This window comes from Pseudomassariella vexata (genome assembly GCF_002105095.1).
Source record: "Pseudomassariella vexata strain CBS 129021 chromosome Unknown BCR38scaffold_3, whole genome shotgun sequence".
NCBI lineage: Eukaryota > Fungi > Ascomycota > Sordariomycetes > Amphisphaeriales > Pseudomassariaceae > Pseudomassariella > Pseudomassariella vexata.
In genome coordinates, this window is record NW_024467958.1 from 610,658 (window position 1) to 636,248 (window position 25,591).

The following is a 25,591-nucleotide window of genomic DNA, read 5'->3' on the forward strand; positions in this document are numbered from 1 at the left end:
AGGGTATTTAAATCTTTTGCCCATATTTTTTTTTGATTTGGACCCTCTCTCCACCAATACCCCTGTTCGATGAGCAACCTTCGAAGGTTTTGAAAGTGCGGCCACATCGGCCCAACAGAATTGACCAGACTTGGCAATGTGCCGGGGTAACGTGTGTGGGAAATGTGGCTGATGAAGAGGACTGAACGCTATAATGCCATCACGCTTTTCTTCTAGTGCTGACTCGTAACTAGGAATCTGGGACTAGTCTCTCTCCCCCTGAAGTTTAGGACTGATTTATCACACCGGCTCCGCTCAAGTACTTAACACCTGAACACGCTCTATCAAGGTTGGAAAGAGAGTACAACGTCACCCTTACTTGAGATAGACTCAGTCGACACAATGGGAATCACAAACAATGACCTCGTCTTACAGAATCCACACTCATTCCTCACAGGTTTTTTCTTGTTCATAGTAGCTGGGGTCTTATTATATCTGGCCTACCAGTGGGCCCTCCCCAAACCTATCCCTGGCATCCCCTACAATGAAGAGGCTGCCGGGAGAATCATGGGCGATATGCCCAGCATCGTGGCCTACATGAAAGAGCATGGCCGGCTTCGACCTTGGTTCGCGAAGCAGCCCGTCAGACACGGCTCGCCTCTGATACAATTCTGGATGACCCCATTCAGCAAACCAAAATTAATTCTATCCGACTATCAAGAGGCGCAGGATATTCTCCTTCGACGGTCAAAGGAGTTTGATCGCAGCACGAGGAGTATCCAGGTCTTTTTGACCATTCCAGATCACCACATCGCCATGGCTTCGACTGACCGCCGTTTCAAAGGCAACAAGGAACTAGTCCGGGACTTGATGACTCCTAAGTTTCTGTATGATGTACGTATTCCATCAACCAAACTACAGTGCTCTTGTGGACGTCACTGACGATGAGGAGGTGTCGGCCCCCCAAATTTATTCCAAGACCACAGCCCTGGTCGAGTTGTGGACGCTAAAGGCAGAACTCGCCAATGGAAGACCATTTGATGCTCGCCGGGATATATTTGACGCTGCCATCGATATCATCAACGCTGCCACATTTGCTTTCGACGACAGCCTATGCACAGTGAAACACCAGCTCGATTACCTTGCTACCACGGACAGTCGCCAATTACCGGTCAACCCCGACGGCTCAGTCGACTTCCCCCAACTCCCAGAATTGGACGACATTGCCGTCGTCCATGCCCTGTGTGATCACATTGGAAATCAATTCAAGTCACTTAAGCCAAAGCTGTCCCACAAGTTCAAGTTGCTTACAGATTCTTCGTTTCGGCGCAACTTGGCTCGCAAAGATGAACTGATCACACAGGAGATCAACAAATCTCTCCAACGTTTCGAGAGTGGAGATAATACTATGTTCTCTGCCATGGACCATATGCTACAACGAGAGAGGGAAGCAGCCAAGAAAGCAGGGCGGAAACCCGATTTTCATTCGCGGCGAATTTATGACGAGGTTCGTACTCGGACTGACTCTCTGGGAAACGCGGATGGATCGCTGATTATAATAACTCAGCTCTTTGGCTACATTGTTGCGGGTCACGATACCAGCTCAAGCGCTCTAAAATGGGAGTTCCCCGCCATTCTTTTCAATACGAATACACAGCGACTAATACACCTCACAGGGATCGTCAAGCTCATCTCAGAACACCAGGACGTCCAGAACAAACTACGCTCCATACTGCAGGCGGCGTACCCAGCGGCCCTCGCCGAATCCCGCCAACCGAACGAAACTGAGATCACGAAAACCAGTATCGCCTACGTTGATGCCGTCATCGAAGAGGCCCTACGCTATGCCAGCCCCCTTCCCGTCGTTCTCCGTGAGACGACCATGGATACGATTTTGCTCGGCCACCATATTCCCAAGGGCACTGACATCTTCATGCCTTCTAGCGGCCCTGGAATCTTGATGCCAGCTCTGCCCGTCAACGACAATGTGCGCAGCGAGACGTCGCGAACGAAGCACTGGGGAGGAAAGTGGAATGAGCAGGACATGCATCTCTTCAATCCTGAACGATGGCTCAAGACAGACGAGACGGGCAAAATCCAGTACGATTCCCAAGCAGGCCCCTTTTTGGCCTTTGGCCTGGGCCCGAGGAGCTGCTTTGGTAAGAGGCTGGCTTATCTCGAGATTAGGATGGTACTAGTACTCTTGGTCTGGAACTTCGTCTTCAAGCCGCTGGAAGGAGAGCTGGCATCAAGTATGGCGGTCGACAGCCTCACGTCAAATCCCAAATATTGCTACGTGGCGTTGGAGAAGGTGCAGCGTTAAAGCCGATGGGTGCGAGTTGCCTTTCCATTTTTGGGTGGTTGGTGTTCTTAGTTTGAAGTGCATGACGCTGCAAGTCATATGCATTGTGCTCCAAGTGTGATCCAATGGGAAAGTCATCCAGAGCGCTTTCTCATATTTCAAGTCTTTATGTAGTCTATTTTTGTTCGTGTACGAAGGTGGTTGTGCCCTAACAAATATTACTCACTATCTTCCAGGTATTAGCTTGTGGGTTGTAATTGCTGTCCAAATCCAGGATCAGACGATCATGAGTTTAGTCAATATCTATCATGCTGATTTGTCTTGGTTCATTTTGGGCGTTGCACTTCATGAAGCAAAATGCTTGCGCTCCATATCCATTGCGCCAACATAACTGCGAAGAGCTCCGACTACCGCTGTAACAATGATGTCTCCCACTAATAAAGGCCACCCGTGTGTCCGAGATAATTGAACTCGTTTACTGGTTTACTACTTCTCGCGCCTTTACTCCAGTGGACTCGATCTGGACTCATGAGCCGAGTTACATCACCAAGGTGGTACCTAATCTCTGGTTCTTCTGGTAATGTATACCGGCCAGCTATGAGGAACAGCCGTGAAGTTTATCGACCGCTTCCTCTGCCTGTGGATCTACTAGTCTAGTTTTCTGCACTCGCACATGGTGATGGCGAGTATCTTGAACATGGAGTTTCGGAGGGTAGGAGGAATGCTCGATTCGGATGGTCGACTCACTTCGCAACTGGCAAAGTCGGGGCAAGGTCGGATATCGTTTCGGCGGGGGCTTGGGGACAACGAAGGTTGCAAACCCGAGGCTTAGCATTCTTGGATTTCTAACCATTGAACCATGCGAGGAATTATCGAACCGTGCATCCGGATGGTTCTGCCTCTTCTTGGGTGTAAACATGGTTGTGTCAAACAGGTGACGCAGGGGTGGAAGGGAAGAGTGCACCGAGCTGGCTGATTAGAAGAATGGCTAGCACGTAGTAGAACAAATGCAAGTCGAAGAAAGCAGTATAGATTTCCATTCCAATGTTCATTGCAATAGGGTGACGAACATCTTGAATATAAACCACGTTATAATTTAACTAATCATCATAGTATATGTAATATCATAGTAGTACTGGCATTCCAGCTGTATAAGAAGATAAAGAAAGGAGGCACAGGTATACAAGGGTACTAAAGTATCTCAAGTGTATGTACCTTACTGTAACTTCAGGCCACCAACTTCATGGTGTATACTTGGAATTTTAATACTCTAATCTCATCTTCACTCTACTTTTCAATATCGTGAGGTTTGGTAAGTTTTAGTCGGGAACTGGGGACCCCATGAATACTTATAAGGGTCACTGTATTACCTAGAGCCTCTCAAATTTGAATTGTGCATATCATGCTTTATGCCTCTCCGTAGCTGTTAAGAACATGTCGGAAATTCCCCAAACACGAGTGCCACATGACTTCCATGGGCTTGTGGAGTTCACAATGGCGAAGTCGAAACTTCGAAATAACTCCGAGATGAGTTTGGTGGTGTGACGCCGGTCACGATGCCTGGCCCCTGGGCCCCTGGACGAACACAGGGACACCCTAGTATGGGTGTCCCACCTGTACGCGCTGCCCTTTTCCTTATAATGTAGGAAAGGGCACTTGCACTTAGATCTCTTTCTCTCTCTTCTTCAGTTTAGTATTCGTCAACAGAGATAGACTGATGTCGCAACCCTGATTTGAACTTGCAGTGCCTCTGCCTCATCACAGGTGGGTTAATGGTGATGGACAAACATACCTCACAAAGGACTTTGTTTACTTGAAAAATAGCAAAGCTGATACGTGACCCCATGGGGAGTTACCCTGTAGCTATAGATAAGATAGATAAGAGCTATAAAAGAGCCCCCAAAACTGATAATGAGTGGCTTTTCCCTTTCAAGTTCGGCTACGTTCATTTCGGCTCGTTTATCTTAACTTCCAAGACCCCAAAGCTATCATGCGCCAAGCCTTTAGAATCTGAATCCCGGAGGGCGGGTTGAGTATCAGGATACCTATGGGTGCGCTTGGCGTCACGTACAAACTGCCAAGGGGCGCCGGGCTATCCGTGAGAAGTAGACGCTCTGATATATAACGTTAAACAAGAGCTAGCAGACACCTCCCGTCACCTTTATACATATGTGTAAGTCCATTTCTGCCCAACGAGCCTCATCGAAACTTACTTATTCGTAGGTAGATCGTGTGCGGGCGGAAACCTATCGAATAGGAGCTATTGCGTAGATATGAAACCTCGCGCAGAGAATCTTTCGAGTCGCCTAACCAGTGCTTCTGGGCACTCAATATCAGAACACATAGGTAAAACAGTCATTCAGGGGATCAGATGGAAGTAGCCGAGTTGGCTTTTTGTAATATTGTGATTACTGGGAAACTACTTGGCAACTACTTGCAGAGGGTAATGGACGAAGTGTCCTGGTTCCCTTCAGGACTCCCTATTTGTAGAGGTAAAAAGGGCGTAGTCCTAGAATGAACCTTGCAGTCTGACGGTAATTGTGTCGAATGCTAAAGGAGATTAGATCTACTTCGTATTGATAGCTGCAACTCAAAGTTGGGCCGTTCGGGAAGAACGGGAGGTGGCGTCAGAACCTTAACCAGGGTGGGTGGGGGTGTTGTAATGAAATGCGGGGGAGTTGAGAACAGCAACGGCACTTGCGGCGGTAGAAAGCAATACTGTTCACACTGGAGCCAACAAAGAGGCAGACAATTGTCCTCGGGACTCGATAATTCCCAATTCAAGGCCTGCGCCCGTGACCTGTTCAGACGATCTTCCCCTCGCGCTCTCGATGTATATGAATATCTGCAGTGACATAAGCGATCATCTCGCCTGCAGCAGCATGCAGGGAGGAAGCAAGGGGTTTCCTTGTTCCAAACGAGCATACCTTAACCTTCACTATGGGCCATGCATGTGTCGGACCCAAGGTCTGACGCGCACAGGACCAAAAGTGGGTAGCAGTTCTCCGACCATTTCAGGAAGCTGACATGGTCATGTAGTGTCCCGCAACAAGAGGTGGGGTGGGCTGGTGTTAGTCGACGAAGCAGCTGTCCTCGCATTCCATCTTGTCTCTGACCTGTGGCGACCATATCCCTCCTACCCAATCTGCCCGTGGAAGTTGCAGGGCGAAGTCCCTGGGTTAGGATAGCAGCTCAACTGTCGCATGACAAAGTCGTAATTACAATTTGCAATGGCGCAAACCTCGTGGGAGATCCGGTGGCCTGCAGTGGTAGCGTGCAGGCTATACAGAGTACGACCGATACGGTGTTTTTCTACCGCTCGCGCATGGCATAACAAACGCGAAGAAGCATGGAAATTAGGACCAACGATATGGCCAAAACAATGGATTACGACCCATGTCTGTCTTCATGTGCCCCTGCGTGTCTCTTCTCTTCCCATGGTCGAGCCACCCTCCAGGCGCGGTCAAATTGCACACCTCCAGTAGCCAGTATTGTTATTGGTCCGTCATACCCTTGATCATAACAACCACCACCGTCGTCGCTTTAAAATAACTTTTAGATACTGCAGTATTCTCATCTTCTTTTTATTAATTCAGTCCTCACTTTTTCCTATGCCAACTCAACCGGCAAAGCGCTCTAGGTCCCTGATCAAACTTGGCGCCATGCCTGGGCTTATTTCCAGGGCTCTGACACTCACTCTCGCGCTTCTCGTCAACGGACAGGCTGAATTCGATGCTCTCTCCTATGTCGACTCCCTCATCGGCACGACGAATGGAGGAAACGTTTTCGCCGGCGCATCACTGCCCTACGGCATGGTGAAAGCCGTGGCCGACACGAACAGTCCTTCGAGACAGGGCGGCTTTACACTCGACGACAGCAATGTCACCGGCTTCTCGGTGCTGCATGACTCGGGCACTGGCGGTTCGCCTTCACTTGGGAATTTCCCCCTCTTTGCCTACGCCAGCTGTCCACAAGACGACATCAACCAATGCGTTTTTCCCAAGAAGGCCCGGGCTAAATTGGGCACGTTCCGTAACGAAACTGTGAAGTCACGACCCGGCTACTTTGGCATCACCTTGGACAGCGGCGTGGAGGCTGAGATGACCACAACCCAGCATGCTGCCCTGTTTCGCTTCACCTTCCCGCCCAGCACTTCCGGAGGTGTCGCCTCTCCTCTGATCCTTCAGGATCTGACGGACCTCTCCGACTCGCGTTTGGATAATGCCAGTATTGTTGCCGACCCTGAACGGCCACGGCTGTCCGGTAGTGCGGTCTTCGCGCCTAGTTTCGGGCAGGGCAATTACACGGCCTATTTCTGTACCGACTTCTCTGGGGCACAAGTCCGCGACCGCGGCATATTCGTCAACAGCCGCGCTAGTGCTGGTGTCCATGAGCTGCTCGACCTGAACCGTGGAATCAACGGTTATCCACTGCCAGGGGGCGCATTTATGCGATTTAACCTTACCGATCGTACTGTGCTTGCCAGAACAGGCGTGAGCTTCATCAGCTCCGCGCAAGCATGTAAGAATGCAGAGGCTGAAATTCCCGACTACAACTTCGAAACCGTCGAGTCAGCTGCCCGTAGTGCTTGGCAGGAAAAGTTGAAACCAGTCAGAGTGTCTACGGGTGGCGGTGTTGACATGACCTTGATCACCAATTTCTACAGTGGTATATACAGAACCATGGTCAATCCACAGGATTACACTGGCGAGAATCCAAAGTGGACTTCGGATGCCCCTTATTTCGACTCTTTTTATTGGTGAGCCGCTCTGCCTTTTATCCGGCCCCTGGTCTAACAGGCCCCTAGTCTATGGGACAGCTTCCGATCGCAGATCCCCTTCCTGACTGTCATTGATCCCGCAGCCGTCTCCAAAATGGTTCGCTCGTTGATCGATACCTATGAACACGAAGGCTGGCTTCCTGATTGTCGCATGACCTTTAGCAAAGGATACACACAGGTAAACTCATGAAGCCCAGGAAACTTGGAAGTACTAAACTTTAAATGCAGGGTGGCTCAAATGCCGACGTTGTTCTTGCGGATGCTTTTATCAAGGGCATCAGTGAAAATATAGACGTACGTGACATGTGAAGCATGCCCACTGTTTTTCGTGGATTTATCGATCCACCCAAGCACTGCATCAGCTGACACGATTACAGTGGCAAAAGGGCTATGAAGCCGTACGCAAGGATGCTGAAGTCGAACCTCACAATTGGGCCGTGCAGGGACGAGGTGGCCTCGATAGCTGGAAAGGACTCGGTTACATTCCCGTCGAAGATTTCGACTACAAGGGGTTCGGTACCATGACCCGGAGCGTCTCACGCACCTTGGAGTACAGCTACAACGACTTTTGCATTGCCCAGATGGCGGGCGGTCTTAACAATAGCGATGATGTGGTCAAATATCGCGAATCAAGTGGTAACTGGATCAACTTGTTCAAAACAGACCAAGTATCAATGGTAGCAAATATTTCCACCACCTTTACCGGATTTTTCCAATCCAAGTATCTCAACCAGACCTGGGGTCACCAGGATCCCCTGGTGTGCAGCAACATCGACACTACGGGAACATCTTGCTCGCTGACGATCGACGGCCAAGAAACATTCGAGAGCAGCCTTTGGGAATACGGCTAGTGAGATTCCCACATGCTCTATTATTCCACCAGGAAGTGGCTAACCTGATCAAAGTTTCGTGCCTCACGACCAAGCAAAGCTGGTCGAGCTTTACGGTGGCCAGAAAGAATTTGTCCGCCGACTCGACTTCCTCCATGATCAAAACATTACGTACATTGGGAACGAGCCCTCTTTCCTGACTGTCTTTCAGTACCACTACGCTGGCAGGCCCGCTCTCTCCGCCCACCGGTCTCATTTTTACATCCCTAGGTATTTCAATCCTACCCCTGGAGGCCTCCCGGGCAACGACGACAGCGGCGCCAGTAAGTAGCCTCGAGAGTTCTTTCTTCTTCTTTCTACTTTATCTCCGGAGCAAGAATCACCTGTGGTATTTTTATTCTTGAGACACGACTTAGCAATCTCCAATTATCGCTCGGATATCCGCAAGTGGTAAATACTGACTTTCGTTGTTCCAGTGGGCTCCTTCGTGGCATTCTCTATGATGGGTCTGTTCCCCAATCCTGGCCAGGATGTCTACCTTATCACGCCTCCGTTCTTTGAGTCGGTGAATATAACGAACCCCGTTACGAACAAGACAGCCACAATCCAAAACATCAACTTTGACCCAACATATGAGGCTATTTACATCCAGCAGGCAACCCTAAATGGGGTTCCTTACACCAAGAACTGGCTCGACCACTCATTCTTCACCGAAGGCAAACAGCTAGTACTTACGCTGGGACGCAATGAAAGTAAATGGGGCACTGATATCGAGAGCTTGCCGCCCAGTTTGACAGATTACACACCAGATCCTATATTGAATGGTGCTAACTTGCGTGGAAGGGGCCGTTGGGAAGTTGGGGCTCTTGGTTTATGAGTGAGAAGTGGTGGCGAGCCCCAATTCTCAGCACAACTCAAGTACGGCATGAAATTAATATGATCTGGATCATAGCACTCGATGGAATGCTTCCAAACTTCAAAAATAATTATGTATGTTCATCGATAATTGTCCTAGCGTGGCTTTCGACGTGCACAGTCATTTACAACACAATCTTATGACTGGAACTGTCATCATCCAACTGATCCCATTCATCCCTGGTCGTTGGTGCGACTGCAGAGGTATAACCTTTGCCCCTTGGCGTGAGTATGTTCATCTTGACCTGCGTTTCAGCTTTACTGAATGGTGTGCCTCCGATAGTGCCCTTAGCATCGACTCTGACCACGGCAAACTGAGCATCAGTGCTGTTATAAGTCTCGACGTAGAAACCATAAAGCTTCCGTAGTGATGGAAGGGAGCCGGCGATGATGCCAGCGGCACTCTCCACAGCAGACCATAGAATGATATAGCCGACGCCGTCTTAAAATGATTAGTTTAATAAGTAGCCGTGAAATTGTGAGGGAAACGATTCTTGGTATAGAATTAAGCGTTCACAGCAGGGGACTCTTACATAGCACATTATCCTTTCGATTATAGTATTGGGTCAAATTGTGCTGGAATATCTCTATTGTGTATACTGTTGTGGAAAATATCCCCTAGTGAGCATCATGGATGTGATCAGATGTGCTGTTGCGTCGGTGCTGGAGGCAACTACATTACAGCGTCTACTGAACGACGGGAGCAACAGCCAAATGTTCTGCCCTTTTTTTCTCATTCAGTATTTAACTGTAAAGTGCTATCGAGTCTTTTTATACCACCGTTATTTCTCGCCACTCCGCCACCTCCCTGGCCCAAAGGTATAGTTGAGTCAAGCGGCGTTGCTGCAATGCACTTAGTGCCGGTGTTGTGCTGACTTTCCCAGGACAACCATTTCTTTTTTGGTCAATCTATTAATCTGATCAAAGCCGAAACCCCTACGGCACTCTACATCAAGTGGATGAGAGCACCCCGAAGCACCGCTGATTCAGTTTCGCACATTTGCAAACGGCGAAGTGATTGTGTGCAGCAATCTCGACTCATTCAAAGAGGTGCTACAAACGAAGTGTTACTCTTTCCGCAAGAGTAACTTCTTCAGGCGACTGACGAGGGAGATTACTGGTCACGGGCTGGTTACCATGGAGGGTGAAGCACATCGGGCTCACCGTAAAAGTGAGTTGACTATTTTGGTTGCGTTCTCACTGAATCATTCTACCTCATGGGTATAAAATATTCGTATAGAGATCAAGTCTGAGTCTCGCAGTGATCAACCCGGTGTTTTTACTCAACAATATCCGCAGACTGGAGCCCGTCTTCCAAAACAAGGCAAAGGAGGTCGGCTGGCTTTTTGACCGTGTGGTTGCCGCGGGTGATGGAAGAAGTAGTGTCATAGACTGTACTGGAACCTTCACAAAAGCTACATTGGATGTCATGGGCGTTGCTATAACGTTCCACACCCACATCCGGGACACCCCCACATGCGGGAGACCCAAAAATGCCTCATCAACACCGCTAGCCTCTAACTTCAACCTCTTTTATCTTTACCAATATCGATTCAATAGTTTCGAAATTTTACATGAGTCTTCTTTACACTAATATGAGTCAATATACCGAAGATGATATTTATCGAGCTCTTCAAGCAATAGCTACCGGTCAAAGCCTCCGAAAAGCAGCATATGAGCATGGTGTCCCAAGGTCTACTCTTTCACGACGGATTCAGGTAGCCCAGTCAAGATATATAGCCTTCGCTGATTACCAGAGGCTCTCTCCAGCCCAGGAATCCTGTTACACGCAAAGGTGGTCAAAGATTTGTGAGGTTGTAAAAGCATGACATTCTATCTAATCCTATGGAGCACGAAGGTTGGACTTAGTCCCGAAGGGCTAAGTCACGTGGTAACCTTGGTGGTCTTGGCAAAGCCCACCAAGGTTGCCTAACAAATCCCATCTGGTTGAATGGGTTCGAATCCAGGCTGCCCTAGGCCTCCTACCAACCCATCAACAGCTCAAAGACTTCGCCGAGCGTATCCTACAGATCCACGGAGACACCGAACCACTTGGAAAGAACTGGGTCCAGGCTTTTATCAAGAGGAACCCTTCAGTCAAGGTCCAGAGAAGCAGAGCTATCGATTCCCAGCGTATTAATGGAGCCTCAGCAAATGTGATCAGGCAATGGTTCAAATACCTCGCTATCCCTGAGATCAAAGCTATTAAGGCCTCGAATCGATACAATATGGATGAGACAGGTATTCTAGACGGTAGAGGATCAAATGGTCTTGTTCTAGGATCATCTGAGACTCGTTCTATACGGAAGAAACAGCCTGGATCTCGAGCTTGGACATCTCTTATAGAGTGTATCTCTGCGACTGGTACTGCACTACCCCCACTTGTGATATACAAGGGGAAGTCTGTCCAACAGCAGTGGTCTCCTCTAGACTTGACTCCATACGAAGCCTGGAGGTTTACAGCAACAGAGAATGGGTGGATGTCAGACTCTACGGCTATTGAGTGGCTACAAAAGATCTTTATTCCTTTGACTCAACCAGAGGACCCTGAAGAGACTAGATTACTTATCCTAGATGGGCATAGTAGCCACGAAACGACAGAGTTTATGTACCTCTGCTTCATAAACAAGATACACTTGCTTTTCTTACCGCCACACACATCCCACGTTCTCCAGCCTCTCGATCAGTCAGTCTTTGGACCCCTCAAGGCAGCCTATAAGAAGGAGCTTGGTTACCTTGACCGATGGGATACTACTACTGTCGTAGGGAAGAGAAACTTTCTCCTCTGCTATAGAAAGGCACGTCTAGCAGCATTAACCGCTAAGAACATTATCAGTGGATGGAAATATACTGGTCTCTGGCCTTCGAGCATAGCTAGACCCCTTATGAGCCCCCTGCTCCTTGAGAATACGTCAGCACCAATCAGACAGCCTAGTCAGACTTGCAAAGGGTACTCTGATAGTAAGGGTAGTCAGGACTGGGCGTTAGAGACATCAGCAGTAGCCTGGTCAACGCCTAAGAGGAGAGATGAGCTCCAAGATCAACTCAGCTTATTCAGCAAGCTTGATAGTGATCCAAATACCCAGCGGCTACTCTTTCGGAAAGTTCGAAAGGGCTTTGATGAGAAGGACTACCAATTAGCTGTCGCACAGCGAAAGATTGAGGCAATAGAGGCAGATCTTGAGGCTAGTAGGGCTAGGAAGCGGAGGAAGGTCAAGATGAGCCCAAATTCGAAGTTTACTAATATCAAGGCTATTCGGAAGGCTCAAATCGAGGCTGGTGAAATTGAGGATAGTACAGATGAGTCTAGCGAGTCTGAAAACCCTAGCGACGGTGAAATCTGTATTGTAGTCGCATCAGAATAAGTGTAAAAAAAGGTTGAGGTCAATGGTTATAATATACAGCATCATTTTTAGGGCGTCCCACATGTGGGGGTGTCCCGGATGTGGGGGTGGGGGTGGACCTTTCTGGACTCAGGTCGACGAGGTTTGCTGGCGACAAAAACCAAGCAGAACACAAGGCCGAGGGGCAAGAGTTTACCTTTCACGCAGCATATGACGGCATCTTCGGACAAGACACGCCGGGGAAACTTCTCATGTTTGCCAATGCATTCGTCCCGATTCGGTGGATTCTGATCAAGACCAATCGGAACTACCTCTTCGCAACCAACTGGATCGAAACGTTTTGACGCAACTTGTACGTCACCGTGCAAAAGAGATCAAAATCGCGGCTTCAGCTGGGAAGTATACACGGGGTGAAGCCCACGATGTCTTAACCTTCATTATGGAGGAGAGTCTTCCGGGAGGGCCCGCCGAGGAAATTACGGAATAGGAAATAGTTGGCAATGTAGGTTTTGCTTCCGGACTTTCTCATGGTTTCGATAGGAAGCACTGCAGTTGCGCTGACCATAGTAGCTGCTCCAACTCATGGCAGCCGGGCACGATACATCAGCAAATGTTCTTTCGTGGTGTGTGTATCTCATGGCGACGAAACCCGAAGTACAGAACAAGCTTCGAGATGAGACGAGGGAACTTGGACAAGATTCGGAAATCACATTCGAGCGGTTGGATACATTGCCATATATGAACAACTTCGTGAAGGAGACGCTTCGTGTTTATGCAAACGGTGAGTCTTCGCTCTTCCACGGTCGATTGAATTGTTCCTATTGCTGACTATCACGTAGCCACCACCATACATTGCCAGGCCAATGTCGATGAGACCATCTGCGGTACCTTTATTCCCAAGGGCACGACATTCGGCGTGGTGCCGCACGTATCACTGATGACCCCGCTGATTTGGGGCGATGATGTTGACGACTTTGATCCAGGGCGATGGGATCTGCTGAGCGAAGCGGCGCAATCACCGTATGCATTCAGTACATTCTCCAACAGTCCCCGAATATGCCTCGGTCGCTTGTTCGCGATGCGGGAGATCAAGATTATCCTTGTGGAGATGGTACGCAACTACAGATTTCTTGAAGTCGATGGACCGTTTACCGTTGAGAACCCCAGTCTCACCTTGCGCCCCTGAGGCTTGAAAGTTCGACTGGAAAGGGCACAATTTCAACGATGAGATCAAAACCTAAGGATTGAGCCACTCAGAATAGGTGCGGCGACGTGTGGGATGTGGATATTCGCAGTGGTAATTTTCTTCGTGTAATAGTTAGGAGTCGAGGCAAAGACGTATGTTGTCTATAGTCAAGTTTCAACATGTTGCAATTGTTGCAGATACAAGTAGCCATGCCCTTCGCGCTACCAAAGACAAATTGAATTTCTTCTACCCATAACCCCTCACAATAGGAGAACAGAAAAGCGGAAAAACACCCTGGTCCATGGCTACGGCAGTCACTTGCATTTGTGTCATTATCATTGACACAGGAGCTTACCTTGTCTATCGGAAACGTTGAACAATACCATCAAGCCAGTCTTTGTCAATTATCATTTCACACGGAGATACAATAAGGAGTGTGCCCCAGCTTCGTCTTCTGGATGCTAGAGCCTAAGCACGATTAAGACTGCCGGTGGACTGGGTGTATCATGACGAGACTGTCGGGAGCATCGTGTATGGACGAGTATGGGATGCGAGAGCTTGCCGATTAGTTGAGCGAGATTCATCGATGGACTCTCCTGCGTTATGGCCCTAGTTGTGAGAGAGACATTGAGAGCGTCCTCAACTTGGGTGGTGTGCGGACTTCAGAAATTGGCCCCTTGAATGACGGTGCTGGCTGAACGCGTTACTCTGGAGACCCTCATGGCATGAGCGACTGGGGGAACATTGGTCCTGTCTTCATTCTGCTGGTTAGGGCTTCCAGAGCACTAGCCTGGAACAAGCTCCAGAATTCATAATCGCCCTCGTTTAGGTCACTGAACCTGGCCTTCTCCAGCTGCTAGCATTTTGCTTAGGGTCGGATGTCGTTTTGGAACGAATGGCGTCTCGATCAGTGGCCGCTCTTCCTCCGAGGCTGGGGTGGTTTTGAATGGCTATTACGAAGACCTAAAAGTAGCCTGTCTCTCAAATGCTTTCGCTGTGCAGTCGTTTGAGATATCCATGACCACCAGCTTTCGATGTCCAGCATGTAACGTTATACTAGAATTTTTTAACACCAACTAGTCAAATGCCCGGTAACAACCGCTTCCGGATTCCAGCGTCTTGCTACATTTCTTTGGTATTAGTAAGTTAGATGGCCATCACCAACAGCTTTCAATGGCTAACATGTTAAATTTATTTGTTGTTAATCACTTAAATCCCCATTACCAACAGCTTTCGTTGTCCAACATATGATATCATGCTAGATATTTTTGATTCCAATCAGTCAGGTGCCCAATAATAGCCGCTTTCGGTATCCAATGTGTTATATCTTACTAGATTTCCTTGATATCAGTCAGTCAGATCGCCATCACCAACAGCTTTCGGGTCCCCGCATTTCATATCTCGCTAGATTTCTTTGACAACCGTTATCTCAGATGGCTCTCAAATACCATGGTACAGTCGTGAGTGAACAAGTATTAGACTAGCACTTATTCCTCTCGTTGTCAGGAATCATCATCATCATAAACTATCCACAAGAATTACTACTCTCTTATCTTGTCAGAGAACAGAATGCCATAGGCACCAGTGGGTGTCAGGACACTGAACGCAGGACACCGGCGGGCCGCCGGAGGGGTGTTTCGGACAAAAGACTCCCGAATCATGATTACAATCTATGTGAAGCTTTAGGATGACGAGAGTCAAGATCCTTGGCATCGCCGACCCTGCTGTTATGCCGTGCCCAAGCGGCGGCCTAGCTATCTATATAAGGACCATCTCGAAGTAGGATAGCGAAGGAGTTGTCAGAGCCACAAGTGTCATCCGAGGCGGGCCGGCTTCCACCAGGTAGGAAGCCGTTTGTGGCGGCTAGAGAGCCGCTTGGGGCGAATGAGAGCCGTTGAAGCCGTTTGCAGCGGATAGGGAATCGCTTGGTTGCAGATAAGGAGCCGCTGTCCAAGATATTGGCCGAAGTCGGAGGAACACAGACATACGGAAGCAAACATCCAGAATCCAAGAGAGAACCTCGGCTGGCTATAAGTAAGGAGTCGAGACGGAGGAAGATAGAGAGGGCAGAGATCAATGCATCACCGTGGGCACCCCTACCTGAGACCGCCAGTGACCACCCGGTATTACGTAGGAGGGACGCCCGTTACTCCCCATCACTCTGTACTATTGCCTTCGGCCTAGCCGTACCCTGACATATCTCCTCCACACGTCAACCAAAACAACTCATCCTAATTCTCTACTTGAGTATGAGCGGACTTAAGATCACCACTCTACATTCTCAGGTGACGAAACACTAACTTACCTATATACATGTAAGATAAAAGCAAGAAGCCCGCTCCTGGGTTTTCGGTGTATCTTAAGTACACCATCATAATGATAACCTCTAACGTAGTCCACGGTCCAATTGCACACTTCGGCAGATTTTCGTACGCTACCACTTTGACCTGCGGTTTTTCACCACATAACTATGGTTGGTTCTTGGAATGAAAGTGATATGATTCTAGCATTACATGCGCTTCAATCTGATCCAAAATTAAGTGTACGTCGCGCTGGTCAGATCTATAACGTACCTTTTAGAACCCTTGCGTATCGACGCGACGGTAAAACCGCTCGAGCGATTACGCGATCGCCAACGCAAAAGTTGACTCCTTCCGAAGAATAGGCAATCGTACGACATATAACCGACCTAGATTCGCGAGCATTTCCTCCCCGATTGAGTGGTGTTGAAGATATGGCCAACCGATTACTTCAAAGTCGCGACGCGGGACGCGTCGGCGTCAACTGGGCCTCGAGCTTCGTAAGACGACAACCAGACATCCGGACGCGTTTAAATCGAAGGATCGACTATCAGAGAGTCCTCTGCGAAGACCCCGACGCGTATCGCGCGTGGTTTGACCTGGTACGGAATACAATCGCGAAATACGCGATCCAGGAGGAGGATATCTACAACTTCGACGAGACCGGTTTTGTGATGGGCCAAATCTCGTCCGAAATGGTCGTGACGACTTCTGATCGGCGCGGAAGGCCTATGTTACGAATCTACGATTCTAACCAATGCAACAGGCCCGATGGCAGGCCCAGTGGATACAGGACAAAGAAGGAGGGGAAAGTCACACAGGAGTGGCTAGCTGCAGGAGGAGCCAGCTAGTACAATGATCACAAGTCACGTGACTTACAAGGGTGGATCATTTGGATATGAAATGATCCAACATATCCAGTTAGGACCAATAGTATCCATGAAGGATCTAATGGCCCCAGTTATCAGTGAAGGAGGACTCCCAGGCATTTCATAGATAGACAGTCTCTACTTCAGTGATCAATCTAAGCATCAATCTAACCCATTGGTGAGGCAAACTGCCTTGACGACTCTATTCCCAGTTACCCTACTTGAATACTTCAGTTACCCAGAGCCCTATACTCCATACGTCAGACCCCGATATTATTGCTAAAGGACTCCGCAGCAGGACTTACTTACTAGCACAAACCCTTACAGACTCTTTAGTGGTTTACGCAGCTAGACTATTAGAGGTTTCGTTACACTATCACTTTAAGCTTAGAGCAAATGAGTACTCAAGGGATATATACGTTAGGTCTACTTTTCTATCTCTATTAAGATCCGCTGTGAGTCGAGGTAGCGCGAGATATTGTCGATACCTCTGGATCATTTAGGAAAAGCGCTATCGCTAGAGGTAGTCACACGGCGTGTTTATCCGGTCATTATACCCACCGATCTGGAGCTATCTAGAGGTACCAAGGCACGCAAGTTTCCTACCAGGCTTCCAAACTGCTATGATAAGGCAACAAATCTGGTCTTATGCCGCAAAGCCCATTCCAGCTTAGTCTTGTGCGAAGCGACCCCTCTAAACTTCTGAAGTCGTATACGCCGCGAGTCGAGTCGTTAGACTTGCCCATAGAGCTTGTGGAGTCCGGTCCATACTGCTGGCTGGATGAGCCTTCGTCAAGATCATTTGCGATGTCTTGGATAATCGCAAAGATCTTCCGGACCGCCGACAATGTCTCCGCATCGTCCAACTTTTCATAGTGGTTATCACTGAGTGTCGTGCCGTCAAAGCTAACGGCTTTGCCCCATTGCTTGAACATTAATATATCGGCATCAAATTGGGAGATAATAGCGCGCGAGTCCACGCTAAAGTCTCTGTAAGTGTCGACTCGTTCTACAACATCCAGGCAGCCGCTGAATATTCCTGCCAGTCCCGCGATGCCGATTGCTAACCCTGCTGGCTCCATTATTATACAGTACACCTAGATTAGCTGAGCGAGATGGTAGAATGCAGGCCAGTTTAGTGAACCTCTGGGCCACCGCGATGTGATTCGGTCATACGTTTTTGAGTATTCAGCGCGAGCCCAGCCCAGAGCCTTGCGGCAAGAAAAGAGCCCCGCGCTGACGAAGTGGTGCTACGCCTCAGCGTATTGTCAATCAATAATGGCAAGATCGCAGCTGAGGCGGCTGTGCTGATGGTGCACAGCCGCCAACGATGATTGCTCAGTTCGACCCTCCATGAACGTCTTCACCGAAAGCTCAGATCGCGACAGGCTGACGGCGACTGTAGGACGACTGCGGGGTAATGTATGAGAGGTTGCGCTGGTCGGGCAGACTGCCTCAACCTGCAGAAGACGGGGAGCAATCAGCCCACCATAGCCACATCGCGATTAATGTCGACTAGCATAGGACTGTGTACGGGTGTCCGTAAGCCACGCCAAACAATTAAGGGCTATCTAGATGCTTCGACATTACTGGGCTGATTTGCAGATGCCCCTTGTCGGGCTCAGCGCGTTCGAGTCGCGTCAATGACACGCCTGTCTGCCAAATTAGCTCGCTTAACCGTTTCCAGTCTGCCGACACCTCGTGGGGCGGCTTCATGCCAGATCACAATATCGGTATTTGCACTGTCTAACAATCTCCATCTTATCCCAGCATGAACAGATCCCACCTTAACAAATGGAACGATCAGTACATCGCAGCGAGAGTTGTGTGACTTTCCATTGAAGAGCTAGCGACATTGAGATGGAGACGATTTGCTGTGGGTTCAGTCGACGGCCAACCCCGCTATAGACTATTTTCTACCATGCCGCCGGATTACAATGGGTCACACTTAGCTTCGCACCGTTTCAACTCCAACGGTGTACCATAGTTAAACAACCCATTTTCCTCCCAACGCCTCATATCCAGAAACCAGTCACAATCTAGAGCAATGCCATGAGAGTGAGATGCCCGATCTCTCGACAGATCAGCATTGTGCTCAAGACCGAAATATCTGTGTAGAGTACTCCATTTCGACTGCTGCTTGAACTATCGTGGCCATGCAGCCCTTTACGCGCCAGTCATGAGCGATGCTGTCCTACATTCCCCTGAGTACTATTGAGCCAGCGCACCTAGGAGGGGCATCCGCGACCATAACTAGGGATGAGATGATAGGGAGATACTCCACATGACAGGGTTGAATTGATGAATAGCGCAACAAACAAGTCGCTGAGTTGAATCCGACGTTGTTTAACCCATTCGCAACATGTCCACTAGTGGGCGAGATCTTCTTTTCTCCTGATAAGCCGCCCAAGCCACACGACTGTGATTCATTCGCACCCGCTCTCAACAACATGCCGCGAGCTACCTCGCAAGCATCTCTGCTACCTTACTGTTATACAACACTGCATATCATACCCTTGGGATCTCGTTACTGGTTCTCATGAGCCAATTAAGCTGACGCACGATCTAACCAACGCCTTCCAGGCCTCGGGTACCACCACGCCAGTGACCAGCTGACTGAATTCAGTAGCCCCACCTCACCGCTTTCGGTCGCTTCAATGAGACATTCTCTAACGAGCGACTTTGTTCCGCGCCTGAACCGGCTATACACAATTTATTGGCATGAGCTTCCTTTGCATCACCATCGAAAGGGATATCGGGCGCCGGTGCTGTTTTGCGGCCGACTGGCTGCTAGCCACCGAGTCGACGTTGAGGTGCCATTCATTTGGTGGTCCAAGCGCGCCTCCCTAGTGCTCACAGTACGTTTTGTGCTAGCCACAAATTTGTCACCCAACAAAACTCGTCATTGCTGAGAAGCCATACACATCCATCGTGCAGTATCCCACCAACCCCCGGTCCACGCCATTACTTCTGCGAAGAATCAACTTTTGAGCGAGTTCATCGATTCTCGTCGGCCCTCCAGAAGGCTGAGAGCAGCTGTGACTTTACACGGCCAGACCTACCCCACGGTCGGCAATGTGTACTCATGGAGCCCAAATCCTTCAATGACGGGTTCCTCAATCGTTTTCTCACACTTTCCGCGTTTAAGCTCGGAAGTAAGGGATACCTATGGCGAAGAGCCAACCGTTCAAGTCATGTCGTATTTGTGTCCAAGTATTGCATCAAATCAACACCCTTTACCACCTTGGCGGAGGCGAATACAATGCAATTCGTGATGGAAAATACCTCTATCCCTGTACCCAGGGTCATCTGTGCCTTTAAGCATGCCGGCCGGACCTACATCGTAATGGAGAGGATTTCTGGCCAAAACCTAGCGCAAGGATGGGCAAGAAGGTCCGAAGCTTCGAAAGCGCGCATCCATGAACAATTGAGATCAATAGTTCTACAATTGCGTAGCATCTCGCCACCGACCAACATGGGAGTTGCAAATATTCATGGAGGTCCCGTTTACGACCAGCGGTTTCCAAAACAATCAAGCTGGGGGCCGTTCAAAACTATTCATGACTTCCACAGGGAGCTCCGGAACGGCATAGAAGTCGAACATCTTCAGGATCCGTCGTTAGCAGCCGAGCTCCGCGGATTGATTGATTTTCACAATCAGTCATGGGCAGGACCAATTTTCACACACGGCGACCTCAGCAGTCTTAACATTCTTGCACGTGGTGATGAGATCGTTGGAATCATCGACTGGGAAACGGCAGGTTGGATGCCCCCTTACTGGGAATACACTTCAGCATGGAATGTCAACCCTCAGAACAAGTTCTGGCAGGAGGAGGTCGGCAAATACCTCACACCCATGGCACACGAATTGGAAATGGAGAAAATTCGACAGAGGTACTTTGGGGACGTCTAGTGACATCTTCTATTCCTATATGTGCTCTACGCAGTCTGTTGGAAAGCATAACCGAACCTCATGGTGTCGTCTCGGTCCTCTTGTCAACCAAGTCATAGGTAGGCACCTTGGTATTATCGAACTGACCTGGTTGGGCTCTGCCATCAAATCTGTGTTCTGCTTCCTTGTGCTGGACGTACCAGAGCACGGTGTCGCGTATCGTCTTCCAGTCTGTGACAGAGGTACCTAGTGCTTTGCCGTCCTTGGCCAAAATCTCCAAAGCTTCTTGAATCCACCCAACACAATTCCATCCTGGCTGACTTGCTCGAATTTGGATAGACTCGAGAATGGACACAAGCCGTAAGCGATCCTTGATCTTACCAATGACAACACGCACTAGAATCATCGAGGTTGCCGCCATGCTAATCTCTCGTTCTTCATACGCCCACTGGGATTGGACCTCGCCTTGCACCGAAACCATCTTCTCCTTTGCATGATAACGCTTCCCCCCCGAACCGTCATTCTCGCTCTTAGGACCAACTAGGAGGGCCCAGTGATACCTATAAAATTTTGGTAAGTTGTTTGAGCTGACCTTCCATGTGTTTTGAAGTTGAAGTGACTGACTTGTCTTCGCCACCGGGCATAACAGATTTCCCTCCTCTGGCATATAATGCGACGTACAGGCGAGCTTTGTCAGATAGCATAATGTCAGACGATATTGTGCAAAGACTGTTAGGCTGGTAGAGTGGGTGACGTATATGTGCGGAACTCGTTCAGTTAAGAAGTTACAATGCGACTGAAGGTATCAAAGAGTCTTTAATATCGCTTCGATGACTGTACTGCGCCACCTTGTTGGTCGAAGTCCTTGTCCTGAGACATGCGCCAAACCAACATGTACCCAATGAGCACGTCTGCGTTAGCGCCGATAAGCATGGAGGCCCACCACGAAATGAGTCGCACTGCCCATATTGGAGTGATATCATTCTTGTCTCCATGCAGTCCCTCAAGCACGGGGTGTTGATTGAGAAAGCGTATGTGCATGTCGGGCGTCTCAGGCTGCTCACAACGTAAGCCTGGGGTAGTATTGGACCATGAGAGTACGAATTTAAGCCTTGTTCAGATGCAAGACCAACAACTAGCCGCCTACTATGGAGCCTCTATCAAGGCCTGGTTGCAGCTAGGAACATGATCGAGAGTTTGCGCTGTTGGTCAGCTTCCAATGAAAAGAGGCTCCAGAATGAGATTCAGCTCGCTTTTAACCTAGTTACTTCTCAAATCGGACGTGCAACACAGACAGACAGTGCGGCTATGAAGACAGTCTCTCTATTAACTCTGGTATTTTTATCCCCGATATTTATCTCTACTATCTTTAGTATAACGTGAACTATAAGTCATTTTCGCATATAAGTTACTTTCGCACTTTTCTTAGTACCTTTAAGTAATTTAGTAATATCCTATATATAACCCGTTGTAACGAAACCTCTAATAGTCTAGCTGGGTAAACCACTAAAGAGTCTATAAGGGTTTGTGCTAGTAAGTAAGTCCTGCTGCGGAGTCCTCAAGCAATAATATCGGGGTTTGACGTATGGAGTAGAGTGCTTTGGGTAACTGAAGTATTCAAGTAGGGTAATCGGGAATAGAGTCGTTAAGGCAGTTTGCCTCACCAATGGGTTAGATTGATGCTTAGATTGATCACTGAAGTAGAGACTGTCTATCTATGAAATGCCTGGGAGTCCTGTCCCTTATATACCCATCTCTCCTTCACTGATCCCCACTTGGTTGATTGATTGATTGATTGAAATTTAACGTCTCATCACGTGAGACGTGCCGGGCGCAGTGCCGGCATGGTCTATGCTAGTCGAATCTATGTTACAGGGGACTGTCTTCATCTAACATTCCTGTTCAGTGCGATGGGCAGATAGATCCCCACTTGGATATGTTGGTTGTCCAACATATCCAACATATCCACCCCTGTAGGTCACGTGACCTATCGGTCCTTTCCTTCCTCCGATGCGGGATCCCGTGATCCTAGCGTCTGTATCCACCTGGCCTGCCGGCGGGCCTGTAATGTTGGTTCAGGGCCAACGGTTCGTAACATGTTGCCTCGCAGGCCATCCTGTCAGATAGGACACCTGGTTCCTAGGTTCAGAAATAATATGGCACTAGAGAAGACTAGTGTCACTTAAAGTTCAGACGACGAAATGAACCCCTCTTCCCGAAAGGAACACCAAAGTTACGGTCCACTTAGGGGTCAGACACCTGAACAATGTACCTCCGACATTTCCGAAAGAATCTATAAAGGGCAGAGCAACGGGAGTTCGCGAGAATAGAACACAGAGAACAATACACCTCATTCATATACAATCTTATGCACTTCTGACTACTCGATTGGACACACGTGATATTCGACACATCCTGCGTACTTGGGAGATATAAAATAATATTAAATACACCGTAGGTGTTAACCCTCGGTACCTCTACAAGTACTCCCTTAAGGGGTTATAGATGATATAACGGGCCCTTAAGCCGCGTCGGGCGGTTATACAGGTAAACTTGTAGCCAAACGACTACTAAACCTCCTGTCCCTCCCTAAGTCTGTGCTACAACCCCTGCCTGAACTACCGATAAGTGTGGTAATGTGGCACTTAAATTCGTCCTCAGGGGTGGGATGCTGCTGATGTGCAGAAGATGCTCGACTATTTTTTGTCGCGACAAGTCGTAGTATCTGCTAATTGGGGTTCTCGTCGAGCGTATACATCTCAACCATACGCTCAAGTGGATAGACCGTAACGTGGTCTAGACGCTCGCAAGAATCGCGGCGAGAGGGCGTGCTGCGCGCCTTCTATCGTGAGGGGACGGGTTCGCCGACGAGCGTTATCGGATAGGCGAGGTCCGATAAGGGGTCGGATTAACGATTCGAATTCTGGACCGGCTGTCGAGTTATATTCCGCCGACGTAGTGCTTGACAGTCGACTGGCTAGGATGCTCGTAATCCTAAACTGCACCAATCTCCCTATTATTGCTAGGTAGGCGAAGTCAACAAGGTGGGCAGCGCGCCGTAAGGGTTGACTAAACCCCCTTGTGTGTCAGCTGCGGGATTCGAACCCGCGACTCGTCACCGACCCAAGTGGAGTGGGCGAGGCTCAAATCGGGACTTATCTACCAGCGAAGTGACCAACTACACCAGCCGACTGGGAGATATAAGGAGGCAGAGAAAAGCGATGTCTTGTAGATATGTTTCGATCAGGGGAATCATTAAATATTCATAGCAAAAAATCTACCTAATCCAATAGCCCTGTCTAGGATGCATAAATTATAGTGCAAACCCGGTCTTGTTTGCACCAGGGTATGTCTGCAGCAGCCCGCTGAGAAGATCTGTTTCGCCCATAGTGAGATCGGTGAAAACGGGACAGGTAAGATCCAGCAGTGGGTCGGCAATAGCATCGTTAATGAGTTTCAGCGGAACCGTTAATGTCTTGAAAAGTGTCGACAAGGAGTTGGGTGCAAACGTCTTGACTACCTCAAATACAAAGCAGATGAGGTTGTTGCCCTCCAGGAGGGTTGCCACGTTCAAGATGCCGCCGGTAATATCTTCAATATTAATACCAGCAAAGGTGTTAACTTTGCCCGTGTTGCCCCCAATGGCCCCCAGCTGCGGGTATTGGACAAGGAAGCTAGTGAGGTCGATGTTAGTGTCGCCCAGACCGTAGTCTACTGCAATGCGGTACCAGTTGCTAGGGATTTGTTCGTGACCTTTCTTGTATACCAGCTGGTCATTCTCCTCGACAATTCCCCAGAAACTTCTGAAGACATCTTTGGCTGTACCCAGTTAGCAAACACAGTCTTCGTGGACGGAAAATGGGAGGGAAAACAAACTGAGATGACCACCACGGGGGTGTTCGACAGTGTGGTTGCTGAGTAGGCGGCCGCCAAAGATGTATCCGGCGTTGCGGGCGATGAAGCCAGTGTATGGGCCGTAGTAGAAGTATGGGTTGATGGCGATGCTCTCGTCAAATCTCGCGGCCGCACGTGCTGCAAGATCATCCATCGTGATGACGTCGCCCTCGACCGAGTTGTAGGCCTGCATGAACAGCGTCATGTTCAAAGTGGAGGCGTCGCCAGTGACGTACAAGTCGTTGCGCGTCATTGAGGAATCCCCCTCGATCCAGTTGTGGCTGCCGTCCAGGCCTCGAGGCGTTCCCAGCAGACCCAGCACGTTATCTAGGATTTGGTTGGACTCAGAGCTCTCGCCACCGATAGAGAAGCCGGGGTCGAGAGAGAGGGGGTTCCCGACACCGACAGTTCCCATGATAGCCAGCACAGTGATCAATTCAATGCCCATGCCGAAGACGGTGTTTGCGGCTGCAATCACATCGACGAACTACTCTTTTGTCAGCCGATCTTTCTCTAGAGGGCAAATAGCTGGAGCTTGGGGATATTAAAGCTCACTCCAGCGATGCCATTGTGCGACAAGTAACCATGATTCGCCAGGGCGTTGAGACCAGGGCAGGGACCCCGTTGGTCTCCACTGTCGAAGTCTGGCGGCTGAAATGCATGAGTGCCAGTCACGTCAATTGGCGTGGTCAACGGGTCAAACAGAAGACGTTTGTTCTTCAGAGCTAGCAGACTGGCGTGGAGCTTCTCGGGCGAGTTGAACGACGCATCCCGCTCCAGCAACTTGGCAAAGTTCTGCGCCGTCGGGAAAGATTGAACCAGGCCGGATAATGACGCGACGGCGGCGGCGAAGGTCAGAGATAGCCTCATTTCGAATCGCACCAAGAAACACCTGAAGATATTATGATTACAGAGATAGGAACAAAAAAGGAGCGACTGTGGTTAAAGAGTGCTAAATGAGTGACGTGAAGGTGCCAGGTTATGGCATGAAGGTTGTTGGCAATTGGAGACTCGGTATAGGCTGGAAGAATCGGCTTCGGCTCAAGGAGACCCGGGAGCACGGGTTCTCAATTAGGATGTGCTCATTGCGCATTCAAGGATTGAGGGCGTGTAATGGTGGGCGGGCTGAGCTTGGAGGGCGGTGTCTTCACCCGGCTCGAAGCGGATTGAGGGTCTGTTGGAAAGGTCGTGGAAAGAAAGATTTTCAGAGTTGAAAGCAGGCAAACACCACTTTCAGTGGAAAAGGAGTGAAGATCGGCATTTGTCTCCGTATCGTTGCTAAATTTGAAATCAATTGACC

General features: G+C 49.2%; 7 protein-coding genes and 1 non-coding gene across 8 annotated transcripts; 4 read left to right on the forward strand and 4 right to left on the reverse strand.

The window, feature by feature from the left end:
- On the forward strand, nucleotides 1-2,593 carry BCR38DRAFT_422825 (cytochrome P450). Its single transcript, XM_040859560.1, has 4 exons — nucleotides 1-873; nucleotides 932-1,486; nucleotides 1,547-1,598; nucleotides 1,656-2,593. The coding sequence occupies exons 1-4, from the start codon at nucleotides 382-384 to the stop codon at nucleotides 2,300-2,302; spliced, it is 1,746 nt and encodes a 581-aa protein (XP_040718634.1). The 5' UTR covers nucleotides 1-381; the 3' UTR covers nucleotides 2,303-2,593.
- A 3,350-nt stretch (nucleotides 2,594-5,943) lies between these two features.
- BCR38DRAFT_406283 (glycoside hydrolase family 92 protein) lies at nucleotides 5,944-8,768 on the forward strand (the record flags this gene model as incomplete). Its single annotated transcript, XM_040858034.1, has 6 exons — nucleotides 5,944-7,040; nucleotides 7,089-7,239; nucleotides 7,290-7,355; nucleotides 7,439-7,911; nucleotides 7,967-8,214; nucleotides 8,368-8,768. The coding sequence occupies 6 exons, from the start codon at nucleotides 5,944-5,946 to the stop codon at nucleotides 8,766-8,768; spliced, it is 2,436 nt and encodes an 811-aa protein (XP_040718635.1).
- Nucleotides 8,769-12,483: 3,715 nt separating this feature from the next.
- On the forward strand, nucleotides 12,484-13,336 carry BCR38DRAFT_471932 (cytochrome P450; the record flags this gene model as incomplete). The annotated part of the gene is made up of 3 exons (XM_040862886.1): nucleotides 12,484-12,652; nucleotides 12,721-12,931; nucleotides 12,990-13,336. Exons 2-3 carry the CDS (start codon nucleotides 12,733-12,735, stop codon nucleotides 13,334-13,336), a joined length of 546 nt encoding a protein of 181 aa, XP_040718636.1. The 5' UTR covers nucleotides 12,484-12,652; nucleotides 12,721-12,732.
- A 3,975-nt stretch (nucleotides 13,337-17,311) lies between these two features.
- BCR38DRAFT_301319 (uncharacterized protein) lies at nucleotides 17,312-17,587 on the reverse strand (the record flags this gene model as incomplete). Its single annotated transcript, XM_040854559.1, has 1 exon — nucleotides 17,312-17,587. A coding segment is annotated over one exon (276 nt), but the record flags the coding sequence as incomplete, so codon positions are not given.
- A 2,003-nt stretch (nucleotides 17,588-19,590) lies between these two features.
- BCR38DRAFT_406286 (kinase-like domain-containing protein) lies at nucleotides 19,591-20,418 on the forward strand (the record flags this gene model as incomplete). The annotated part of the gene is made up of 1 exon (XM_040858035.1): nucleotides 19,591-20,418. One exon carries the CDS (start codon nucleotides 19,591-19,593, stop codon nucleotides 20,416-20,418), a length of 828 nt encoding a protein of 275 aa, XP_040718638.1.
- A 58-nt stretch (nucleotides 20,419-20,476) lies between these two features.
- BCR38DRAFT_481834 (uncharacterized protein) lies at nucleotides 20,477-21,101 on the reverse strand (the record flags this gene model as incomplete). Its single annotated transcript, XM_040863418.1, has 2 exons — nucleotides 20,477-20,957; nucleotides 21,022-21,101. The coding sequence occupies 2 exons, from the start codon at nucleotides 21,099-21,101 to the stop codon at nucleotides 20,477-20,479; spliced, it is 561 nt and encodes a 186-aa protein (XP_040718639.1).
- Nucleotides 21,102-23,481: 2,380 nt separating this feature from the next.
- On the reverse strand, nucleotides 23,482-23,589 carry BCR38DRAFT_t108. The gene has a single exon. It is a non-coding gene; the product is annotated as a tRNA-Thr (tRNA).
- On the reverse strand, nucleotides 23,511-25,591 carry BCR38DRAFT_422857 (Chloroperoxidase). Its single transcript, XM_040859561.1, has 3 exons — nucleotides 24,847-25,591; nucleotides 24,274-24,778; nucleotides 23,511-24,216 (listed from the first exon to the last, which is right to left on the reverse strand). The coding sequence occupies exons 1-3, from the start codon at nucleotides 25,159-25,161 to the stop codon at nucleotides 23,711-23,713; spliced, it is 1,326 nt and encodes a 441-aa protein (XP_040718640.1). The 5' UTR covers nucleotides 25,162-25,591; the 3' UTR covers nucleotides 23,511-23,710.